Here is an 11,806-nt window from a genome sequence, read left to right as displayed (position 1 = left end):
TTTTCATACCACTTTTTCCTTTTTTATTTAAAATATTATAACCAATGAACATACTAGATAACATTGTTTACATTCCAGTGGTGCATGTTTAATGACTAGGGCATGAATGATTAAAAACCACAATAATGACCTCAGCATTCCCTACAAGGGGCCCCGTTCAGTTCTGTCTGAGGAGGAGCGGATGGGGAGGCGTGGAGGAGGAGTGGCGTCCTGCAGGGAGGAAGCAAACTCAGTTACCACACTTGGGCTGCAGGCTGTTCCACCTGTGGAACAGGGTGAACCGTAATGAGAAAATAGACATCACAGTCCAGGTGGACAGCTGGTTCAATTTAAATTCATCACTCGGCTAAAAGTTTAAGAGCTTCTCAAAAATATACCAAATATCGGGCCTACAAAAGTAATTTATTTCTTCGTAAAGTTTACTTAGATTTAGTCCTTTTGTAAAATGTAAAGAATGGGCTGATATCACGAGCAGGTTTCTACTTACACAACAGACAGTAATAACGTACAACAAGCTCATCTAACACAGTTTTCCAAGATATACAGTGACAGGTTTTACTCGGGAGTCCCTCTTACTGATGCCAGGATGCGCTCCCCATACGGACTGGCACGTGTCAGCACTGGCTGTGAAGTGTCCACACATGTATAATCACACTCAGGAAGGAGCGAACAGAAGGGCAACGGCTTACTCGGGAAAGCATAGAAAATTAGTGTGAGGTAGTTCAATACAAACCTAGTTTAATTTGTAAGTTGTTGTGAGAATAAAACATTGTGCAAAACTAATCCACAGGTAATATTTCTTAAAAGTTTCAGTAACGAAAGAATCTAAACCAGAAATGGCCAGGAAAGTGTTACTCTTACTAGACTCTCCTAAGAGCACTTAACTAAGAGCAGTTAGTTTGAAATTAATTAGGACTTGTTTTCCTTATGAGTTTTCCAATCATACCCCAAACCACACATTTCTGCTTCAATGCCCTTTACCTCTTCATCTTTCTTGCTATTAAGGAAAAATTTGTTTCCCCTGATTCAGAAAAACCCTAAGAGAGATCAGTAGAAACACAACCTATGCTAACACACAAAGGGCACGGAGTCAATGTTTAAGAGGGCTGCTAGGGACAGAAGGTGGTGTGTGGTTTTCCTACCGGTAAGAGGAGCTTCCTGGGGACATGGGGCTTCATGCAGTCACTCTATAGCTAATGTGTGACTAACAAACACACTCACAAACTACGACAGGGTTTCTGAACAGACTATGCTTTCGCCGCAGAACGTGCAGGCTCTGCCCGGGCCACACTGAGTAGTTAAGTCCTCGCGCGGCCGTGCTGGCCGACAGCGCAACTGTCCGACCTGAAGGCCAAGCAGCTCGCGTGCCTGCGGCCGGCTTCAACGTCAGGCTCTGCGTCTTCCCCTTCCTCTTGGACGGCTCAGCAGGGTGAGCACCGAGGGCGCTGCTGCCTTACACACAGCTGGCTTCTCTGGACCGGGGAGGGTTACGTGAACGGCTGCGCCTCCACCCACGTGGAGTGTGTGTGCCAGGAGCGGCCACCGAAGGTGTGCGACAAAGTGAGAACTGCTCAGCAAATAGTACGGAAGGGCTGAGCTGCTCGGTGTATGTATATTGTAATTAAGCAATCCCAACAACACAATTATTTTACAAATGGTCAATACACATTAGAGGGTAACATAATAGTAACCAGGAAATAATATGTAGAATTAGAATTAGTGTCTCTTTCCTAACCTATAAAGTTGAGTAATAGATCTTGGTCAAAATAATCTTCTAAGACGGTGGGTACATTACGCGTATAGTTGAAAAACCAAAGTTTATAAGATAAACAAGGTGGCTTTACATTAAGTACTGCCAGACAGAAATCTTATTTGTAATTCTCTTAAAAAAACAAACACACAAATGTTTAAGATACTTTAAAGGTTCAAAAAGTTTTAAAAATAAAGCGAACATATATATCTTTAGCTTAACAAATTTAAGAGGGAACATTGTATTTAGATACTGCATTTTAAAAACCTAGGGCACACAACATTTAACAAACAGACTTTGTTTTCAAGATAAGAGTTTAAGCATATTGTCTACATTAACTAATGAGTTCATTTTCTCTCAATCAACTGAAACATGCTGGTCGGCAAGTGGGAGCTGGCATTTACAACAAACGATACAGTAACAACACCTGGGTTTCCTTGCTTAACCAAAATCTGTATCAATACAGATGGCTTATTAGCAATCAAACATAAACCATGGGAAGCTTCTGAAAGCATGTCAGTTGTTAAAGTGCAATAGTGAAATGGTCTATCCTAGAAAACAGAGCTAGTTCACTGTTGAACTAACATACACTAAGGACACACTCATGCTCAAAAGTCTCCGCACACCCAATCGTTTCTATAAGCCAAGGGATTAGTCTCAAAACTCTAATTTGCTTAATGAAATTAATGCACCATGTTGTATGAGTAGGAAAGGGGCTGATAAAAAGGTTGACAACTTCCAAAGAGACTGGAAATCATGACTTTAAACCATCAAAAACAAACTTGCTATTTCAAAGCATATAAAAAGGCTAACGTAGTTTAATCCTAAATATTGCACATTAACAATGATCTAAAATACCTCACTCAAAGGAATTTTGCACTAAATATACAAATCACATGCCCGGCAAGCTTTCCGGCACTGTGAGCTGAGCTGCACCAGCGCCTGCTCCTGCTGGTCACTAACTCCGATGAGCTTTCTGCTAGAGCCGTGTCCCGCATCTAACTATGCACTTGCTAGATCATTACACGAAATCCCTCTTGTTCCAAACATAACAAAAGGTGCCTGGGGCATCATAGACAATGTATTCAGAGATGAGACTTCAATGACATTTTACTTAAGAAAACTTCAGTTGTAGAGAAATAATTCTGCAGATATAAAATGTAAACAGTTACATCACTTGTCAGGAGCAGCACCATTCTTACACTACTCAACATCCACGTTGTGTGTTTTACTGAAAATCAGATATAAAAAATGAAAGACTCAGACTAAATAATCACCACTTATGCCTGCTCTGCTCAGTGTGGAGAAACAGTCCTTGGAAAATGGTATCTAATATATGGCTGTGTGCTACTATTTTCAGATGAACGGTATATTGCTCATTTGATACATTACCCACAGAAATCTAAGTAGGCTTTGAAACCTCCCAAGAGCTAGTAAAACATGACTATGCTACAGGTAGAATCAAATGGCCAGAAACAACGGAGCTGGTGCTCCACTGACTAACGCTCTACCAGGAAACCAGAAAGGACCAAGCCCGAGCCGCAGGAGAGGAAGGACCAGACCCACAGCCCGAAGCGATTAGCTCAGTGTTTACAAAAACAGACTCACAGCTCAGAGAAGTGAACCGTCCGCCTGTCTGCACTGAAATGTACCACTCATGACGTATCCTCTTGCCTGTGTGCCGTAAGCTTTGAGTCACAGACTTGCAGGACACAACATGCTCTTTTCACTTCACTTTTGTTGGGTGAGGGGGGGGGGCAGTAGAAGGGTGGTGGTGGGTGCCCAGCATCTTCAACGACATGCTCTGAGTTATTCTGCCATTTAGATGATGGGGCTTTTGCCAAAATTCATGTAGGATTGCTATCAACAGTTGTAACTAAATTAGGATTGGCAAGTAGCAATATTGGAGGTTTTTAACGCGTTCATCGTTTACAGTAGTTATTCCTGAATACAACTGGCTACAGGTTACTTTCCCTCACTCCTCTGTGGTTATTTCATTGATAAGCACATAACCCTGAAGGATAGCATCATGAACAAAACATCTGAAATAATTTCTAATTAAAAAAACTATAAAAATCTTAAATAATTCATGATATAGGCAAGTCACCACATAATAGTTGCTTTGATAAACAAAATCTTACAAATTCAGTAAAAAAATCAGCAGCATAAGATAAAGCAAATATGCAAAAATTTTAAACCATGATAAAATAATTAGGTTTACATTATACAGTTAATTACAGCAAAAATACAATACAGTTTTGTTGCTGTTTTAAAACAACTTAAGTTTTAAATTACATCACTTGAAATTAAAAAAAATAAACTACTTTACTACAAAATGAATTTTACATTTTTGAAAAATCACTCAAAGTAAGACCACTGACTGAGTTTCCAAAGTAGTTCTATCAATGACTAAACGACACCCCATCCCTCCCACCCCCACCCCCCAGGCCCAAGTAGTCATCTACAGCAGCCCAGAGGTCCCGCTGATGCTTCTAGACTGCTGTCGGTGTCCGAGGCCAAAGTCGGGTCTGTTGACATTGAAGACACGTCGTTGACGGACGGCGATGACGACGGGTGCTGAGAGCCATTGATCACTGCTGCACCTGTGCTATGAGAAACAAAACAGCAAATCAGTTGCAGACAGAGTTGTAGACCCAGCCACTCACACTGTACTGGCTACTGCCAGTGGTCAGTAACTCTTCTCTTGGCTTTAAAAGGCTCACTAAAAAGAATCACAAGTGAAATTCAAAACAACACTAATTTACAAGCTCTTTTCATTGCAAATTATGAAGCAAGAACTCTGAAAATGTCTGGAAACCCAGCGTCCTGTCCTTCCCACAAACTTGTTTTTCAGTCCAAGACAAGAATTGTTAAGTCCAAGCAACATTTAGACATGGTCCTACTGCAAGACTCATGAATGGGCTTTAGGCTGTGAGTGAGAATAACACTGATAATGTTACTGTAGACAGGGAGCATTGGGGAGTCTCCCTCACTGGCCAAGATGTTGGCAGGGGAAGGTTCTTACACAGCGTGTCAAAACTAGAAATATGAATGGACAGGGCCTGAGGGTGCCAAAGCTAGAACTATGAATGGACAGGACCCGAGCAGGCCCAAAGCTAGAAAGATGAAAGGATAGGGCCCCTAGCACATAAAAGCTAGGAAGATGAATAGATACAAAAAAGCCCTCCCCTCCCTATCCCTATTAAGAACAGTGGGCTTGAGCAGGAAGAGAGATTATCTCTGAGACAGAAGGGGGCATGGTCTTTGAGACATGAGCCCACCATTCTCCCAGGTCATGTGGCTCCTGAATAAAACTTCTTTCCTTTTGCGCCAGCACCTGCCTTATGAGTTTGGCTTTCATTGCTACAGGCAGCCGAACTTCCATTTTTTGTTTGATTTACAGTAATACATGCAAAACTGTCTTGCATTTTGTCAGAAAGAGGATCTCAAAGCAACATATGACTCAAAAAGTAAAAACTACTGCCCTAATAAACAGTGATTTATGATATCTTCTCACTGTAAAGTACAGACAATACTTCTGGTACACCTTATTTTAAGCAAAAGCCAAGACAAAGACTGAAATCATTTCAATTGAAAGGGTCTTTCCTTCGACTGCCCCAATTTACATGAGGTTACATGACTTGCCACAGCCAATCAAGTGTCCTAGTTAGGTAAACTCAGGTCTTGTTATTTCTATTCTAATAAATACTTGGTAAGTGCCAATATGGATTTATTAAACAGACAGAGTTGGGGAAGACTGTTTCCTTTACCAAAAGTATTGCCTAACAAGAACTTCCTGAATTTTGAAAAACAATAGGAATACAGGTATGTCTCGTTTTATTGCACGTCACTTTATCGTGCACGTCACTTTATCGTGCTCTGTGGGCATTGCATTTTTTTGTTTGTTTGTTCTAACAAATTGAAGGCAAGCCCTCCACTGGCAAAAAGATTACAACTTACTTTACTGCAATACTCGCTTTGCTATGATCATCTGAAACCAAACCCAAAATATCTCTGAGGTATGCCTGTACTTAAACCTACAGAAAAATCCTCTCAAGGTCAGGAAGGGGGAGGGAATGAGAGTGGAGGTAGGGAATGTGTTATAAGCGATTCATACACTTGATGAGTACTATGAACCTCAGATCACTAAATAAGGGTCATTCTAAATTTGATTACACCAAACAATGCAAGTTGTACAAAAGTTCTTAAGAACACATTTATAGAATAAAAGCAAAGGTTTCCAAAATGAGCAATAGAAAAAATTTCTAGGGGTGAGTTTCAGGCACCCAAAGATGCTAAAAACTAAGCAGGTTGAAAGCTGCTGCTTGAGAACCCAGAATCTGTGTGTTGGAAATTATCCCTCCATTCTGTCTAATGACCAGTAATAAAAACTTAAATATGAAAGGCCCTCTGAGAGCTTGTCTTCAAATGCAACAAGGAAATAGCCAGGAGAGTTAGAATAGGCAAATCTTTAGGGTGCTGGGAGACAGAAAGGAATGGAACCATAGACAGAGCAGGTGATCAGCAGTGCAACAGGAAAAAGGAAAGCAGACTGAGTACTTCGGGCCTTGACAGAAGAGAAGGGCAAATATGACAACCTTTTAGACTCAAGAAAGGTCCATTAGGTTCCCAGTTAGAGTGAAATGAAGAGACTGTACTTTTTAAAAAGTTCAACCCACACATCATTATTGAATTTGCCCGTGGTGACTGAAGACTATATAAAAACAATGGTTAGCTTCAAAGACTTGTACTGAAACATTCAATTCATAAAAGGGTTCCATCATATATACTTTTTCTTGCCTCTATTTTTTTATCCAAATTTCCTTTTGTCCAAATTTCTTAGTTTGATAATGTTTCATTTTTTAAAATCAAGTAGAAATTACACTGTGATTATCTGGTATTTTGATGTCAAAGACTGTTCCTTCTTTCTCTGTATATAATCGAAAATACAGTATTTTTATAACAGCTTTACTAACATTCTTCTTTGCAAATGATGAGAACCTCGAATATGTCCAGAAACCTGACATCCTGTCCTTTCCGTTGACTTCTCTTGTAACCATCATCAAGTGTTGTCTAGGATCCAAATTTTTCACTTATAAATTAAGAACAAATACAACCACTCTATCTAATGAAATTACTGTTTATGCAGTCAACTCTGAGGATGTGCCTCTCACTAGGATAGTGTGCTACAGTGTGAGACTCTCCCAAATGATAGACTTTCCAATCCCACCTGAGCACTCAGTTATACTACTGCTGTTCATCAATACAAGCTAATTAACTGTGCTATTAAAGCACTTACAATATAGCTTTGTTACAAGTTAATTCTAAGTAAAAGCTGTTGGAACCAATTTATATTTTCAACAGGATCTATATTATAATTTGGAAAATTGCATTCCTGATCAAGGATTTGACAAAACATTTAAAAAACTTTAAAATAACCAAAAATGTCATAGGAAGCTATGACAAAAATTATTTAAACAAATATATGTTTACTGTACAACAAAATGGGCATCTGAAACTATAGTTAAAAATTTTATCCATAAGCAGATATAATATTCAATTTTTTTCTTAGAATGTAGAAGAGTTTTCGAGGGATAACTAAAATGGCACAGTTTTACTCAAATTTAAGACCTACCTATTGAAACGCTATTCAGCCTTCAAGGCTCAGCTCAAATTTCACCTCTTCTATGAAACTGCCCTGAGCTCTGTAGCCAAAAAAGAAGTCTGTTCCTAGCCAGAGGACATATGAGATGCTGGGAAAACCACGCCCTCCAAAGTTACTGATAAACGGGGCTTCAAGGATTACCTTTTCTACACAATAGATTTGTAGTATTATGTCATTTTTCTGAATTTTAGTTCCCTCACTGTAAAGTGTGCATAAAATCCCTCCTTTGGGGTCTTGGGGCTGGATGAAATAAAGTACACAAACCACCAGTGTTGGTCATGTGGCTATGAACTTAATATGTTTATGCTGCCTGTCATTTAACTGTTCCCTCAATTCTTTATGCGTTTACAAGTACTAAAATTAAATATGAGCTTATGATAAAAGAAAACGTTTAATTCCTGCAAACCAGTTCCTTCTTAGAGATGGAACACTTTCCAATGGTTGTTTTAATGGCATCGTCTTGGGTTAACAAGTCAAAAACACCAAAAGGTCAAGGATGGTAACTTGGGATCACATGCACCGAATTCTGCAGTGCAGCTTTAGCTTACTCACACGAAGTAAAAGCAGTGAAGGCCATAAAAGGAAAGAACACTGCACTGCAAGAAATTTCTTCTTTAAAGACAAGACAATGCCAACAAAACCTTTCTGTTCTTCAGTGGAGTGTCAAAACCACAGAAAACAATGTGCGTTTGATGCAGTCTCTCATCTGTCAGTATACTCATTAAACTTTGAATAATGGTATAGTATAGTGCGTCACAGTATATAGTATAGCGCAGTATAATACAGTATAGTATAGTGCTCCATGGTATAGTATAGTGCTCCATAGTATAGTGCAGTGCTCCATAGTATAGTGCAGTGCTCCATAGTATAGTATAGTGCTCCATAGTATATAGTATAGTGCGTCACGGTATAGTATAGTGCTCCATGGTATAGTATAGTGCGTCACGGTATAGTATAGTGCGTCACGGTATAGTATAGTGCGTCACGGTATAGTATAGTGCTCCATAGTATAGTATAGTGCGTCACGGTATAGTATAGTGCTCCATAGTATAGTATAGTGCGTCACGGTATAATATAGTGTGTCACGGTATAGTATAGTGCGTCACGGTATAGTACAGTGCTCCATGGTATAGTATAGTGAGTCACGGTATAGTATAGTGCTCCATAGTATAGTATAGTGCATCACGGTATAGTATAGTGCTCCATAGTATAGTATAGTGCGTCACGGTATAGTATAGTGTGTCACGGTATAGTATAGTGCGTCACGGTATAAATGCTCCATGGTATAGTACAGTGCTCCATGGTATAGTATAGTGCGTCACAGTATAGTATAGTGCGTCACGGTATAAGTGCTCCATGGTATAGTACAGTGCTCCATAGTATAGTATAGTGCGTCACGGTATAGTATAGTGCTCCATGGTATAGTATAGTGCGTCACAGTATAGTATAGTGCGTCACGGTATAAGTGCTCCATGGTATAGTATAGTGCTCCATAGTATAGTATAGTGCGTCACGGTATAGTATAGTGCTCCATGGTATAGTATAGTGCGTCACGGTATAGTATAGTGCTCCATGGTATAGTATAGTGCGTCATGGTATAGTATAGTGCTCCATGGTATAGTATAGTGCGTCACGGTATAGTATAGTGCTCCATGGTATAGTATAGTGCGTCACGGTATAGTATAGTGCTCCATGGTATAGTATAGTGCGTCACGGTATAGTATAGTGCTCCATGGTATAGTATAGTGCGTCACGGTATAGTATAGTGCTCCATGGTATAGTATAGTGCGTCACGGTATAGTATAGTGCTCCATGGTATAGTATAGTGCGTCACGGTATAGTATAGTGCTCCATGGTATAGTATAGTGCGTCACGGTATAGTATAGTGCTCCATGGTATAGTATAGTGCTCCATGGTATAGTATAGTGCTCCATGGTATAGTATAGTGCTCCATGGTATAGTATAGTGCTCCATGGTATAGTTTAGTGCTCCATGGTATAGTTTAGTGCTCCATGGTATAGTTTAGTGCTCCATGGTATAGTTTAGTGCTCCATGGTATAGTTTAGTGCTCCATGGTATAGTTTAGTGCTCCATGGTATAGTTTAGTGCTCCATGGTATAGTATAGTGCTCCATGGTATAGTATAGTGCTCCATGGTATAGTATAGTGCTCCATGGTATAGTATAGTGCTCCATGGTATAGTATAGTGCTCCATGGTATAGTATAGTGCTCCATGGTATAGTATAGTGCTCCATGGTATAGTATAGTGCTCCATGGTATAGTATAGTGCTCCATGGTATAGTTTAGTGCTCCATGGTATAGTTTAGTGCTCCATGGTATAGTTTAGTGCGTCACGGTATAGTACAGTGCTCCATGGTATAGTATAGTGCGTCACGGTATAGTATAGTGCTCCATGGTATAGTATAGTGCGTCACGGTATAGTACAGTGCTCCATGGTATAGTATAGTGCGTCACGGTATAGTACAGTGCTCCATGGTATAGTATAGTGCGTCACGGTATAGTATAGTGCTCCATGGTATAGTATAGTGCGTCACGGTATAGTATAGTGCTCCATGGTATAGTATAGTGCTCCATGGTATAGTATAGTGCGTCACGGTATAGTATAGTGCTCCATGGTATAGTATAGTGCTCCATAGTATAGTATAGTGCGTCACGGTATAGTTTAGTGCTCCATAGTATAGTATAGTGCTCCATGGTATAGTATAGTGCGTCACGGTATAGTATAGTGCTCCATGGTATAGTATAGTGAGTCACGGTATAGTATAGTGCTCCATGGTATAGTATAGTGCGTCACGGTATAGTATAGTGCTCCATGGTATAGTATAGTGCTCCATGGTATAGTATAGTGCTCCATGGTATAGTATAGTGCGTCACGGTATAGTATAGTGCGTCACGGTATAGTACAGTGCTCCATGGTATAGTATAGTGAGTCACGGTATAGTATAGTGCTCCATAGTATAGTATAGTGCGTCACGGTATAGTATAGTATGTCACGGTATAGTATAGTGCGTCACGGTATAAGTGCTCCATGGTATAGTACAGTGCTCCATGGTATAGTATAGTGCGTCACAGTATAGTATAGTGCGTCACGGTATAAGTGCTCCATGGTATAGTACAGTGCTCCATAGTATAGTATAGTGCGTCACGGTATAGTTTAGTGCTCCATAGTATAGTATAGTGCTCCATGGTATAGTATAGTGCGTCACGGTATAGTATAGTGCTCCATAGTATAGTATAGTGCGTCACGGTATAGTATAGTGCTCCATAGTATAGTAATGTGCGTCACGATATAGTATAGTGCTCCATGGTATAGTATAGTGCTCCATGGTATAGTATAGTGTGTCACCGTATAGTATAGTGCTCCATAGTATAGTATAGTGCGTCACGATATAGTATAGTGCTCCATGGTATAGTACAGTGCTCCATGGTATAGTATAGTGAGTCACGGTATAGTATAGTGCTCCATAGTATAGTATAGTGCGTCACGGTATAGTATAGTGTGTCACGGTATAGTATAGTGCGTCACGGTATAAGTGCTCCATGGTATAGTACAGTGCTCCATGGAATAGTATAGTGCGTCACAGTATAGTATAGTGCGTCACGGTATAAGTGCTCCATGGTATAGTACAGTGCTCCATAGTATAGTATAGTGCGTCACGGTATAGTTTAGTGCTCCATAGTATAGTATAGTGCTCCATGGTATAGTATAGTGCGTCACGGTATAGTATAGTGCTCCATGGTATAGTACAGTGCTCCATGGTATAGTATAGTGCGTCACAGTATAGTATAGTGCGTCACAGTACAGTATAGTGCGTCACGGTATAGTATAGTGCTCCATGGTATAGTATAGTGCGTCACAGTATAGTATAGTGCGTCACGGTATAAGTGCTCCATGGTATAGTATAGTGCTCCATAGTATAGTATAGTGCGTCACGGTATAGTATAGTGCTCCATGGTATAGTATAGTGCTCCATAGTATAGTATAGTGCGTCACGGTATAGTATAGTGCTCCATGGTATAGTATAGTGCGTCACGGTATAGTATAGTGCTCCATGGTATAGTATAGTGCGTCACGGTATAGTATAGTGCTCCATGGTATAGTATAGTGCGTCACGGTATAGTATAGTGCTCCATGGTATAGTATAGTGCGTCACGGTATAGTATAGTGCTCCATGGTATAGTATAGTGTGTCACGGTATAGTATAGTGCGTCACGGTATAGTATAGTGCTCCATGGTATAGTATAGTGCGTCACGGTATAGTATAGTGCTCCATGGTATAGTATAGTGTGTCACGGTATAGTATAGTGCTCCATGGTATAGTTTAGTGCGTCACGGTATAGCATAGTGCTCCATGGTATAGTTTAGTGCGT

The 11,806-nt window shown here is 40.1% G+C and overlaps 1 protein-coding gene across 3 annotated transcripts in view; it reads right to left on the bottom strand.

Annotated features, from left to right (window-relative positions):
• The window catches only part of MAPK8 (mitogen-activated protein kinase 8), a 123,043-nt gene continuing 111,237 nt past the window's right edge, over positions 1–11,806 (bottom strand). For 2 of the 3 annotated variants that reach the window (XM_087824255.1, XM_087824254.1), the window contains exon 12: positions 1–4,353. In XM_087824255.1, the coding sequence (XP_087680381.1) occupies positions 4,208–4,353 (146 nt within the window). In that variant the 3' untranslated portion in view covers positions 1–4,207. Of the gene's footprint in view, positions 4,359–11,806 lie in introns of all 3 variants that reach the window. The other variant, XM_087824256.1, reaches the window with a different exon arrangement.

This window comes from Miniopterus natalensis, chromosome 14 (assembly GCF_054644295.1).
Source record: "Miniopterus natalensis isolate mMinNat1 chromosome 14, mMinNat1.hap1, whole genome shotgun sequence".
NCBI classification, from domain to species: domain Eukaryota; kingdom Metazoa; phylum Chordata; class Mammalia; order Chiroptera; family Miniopteridae; genus Miniopterus; species Miniopterus natalensis.
The sequence above is the reverse complement of the archived record's forward strand: the minus strand, read 5'-3'. Positions and strand labels throughout refer to the sequence as shown.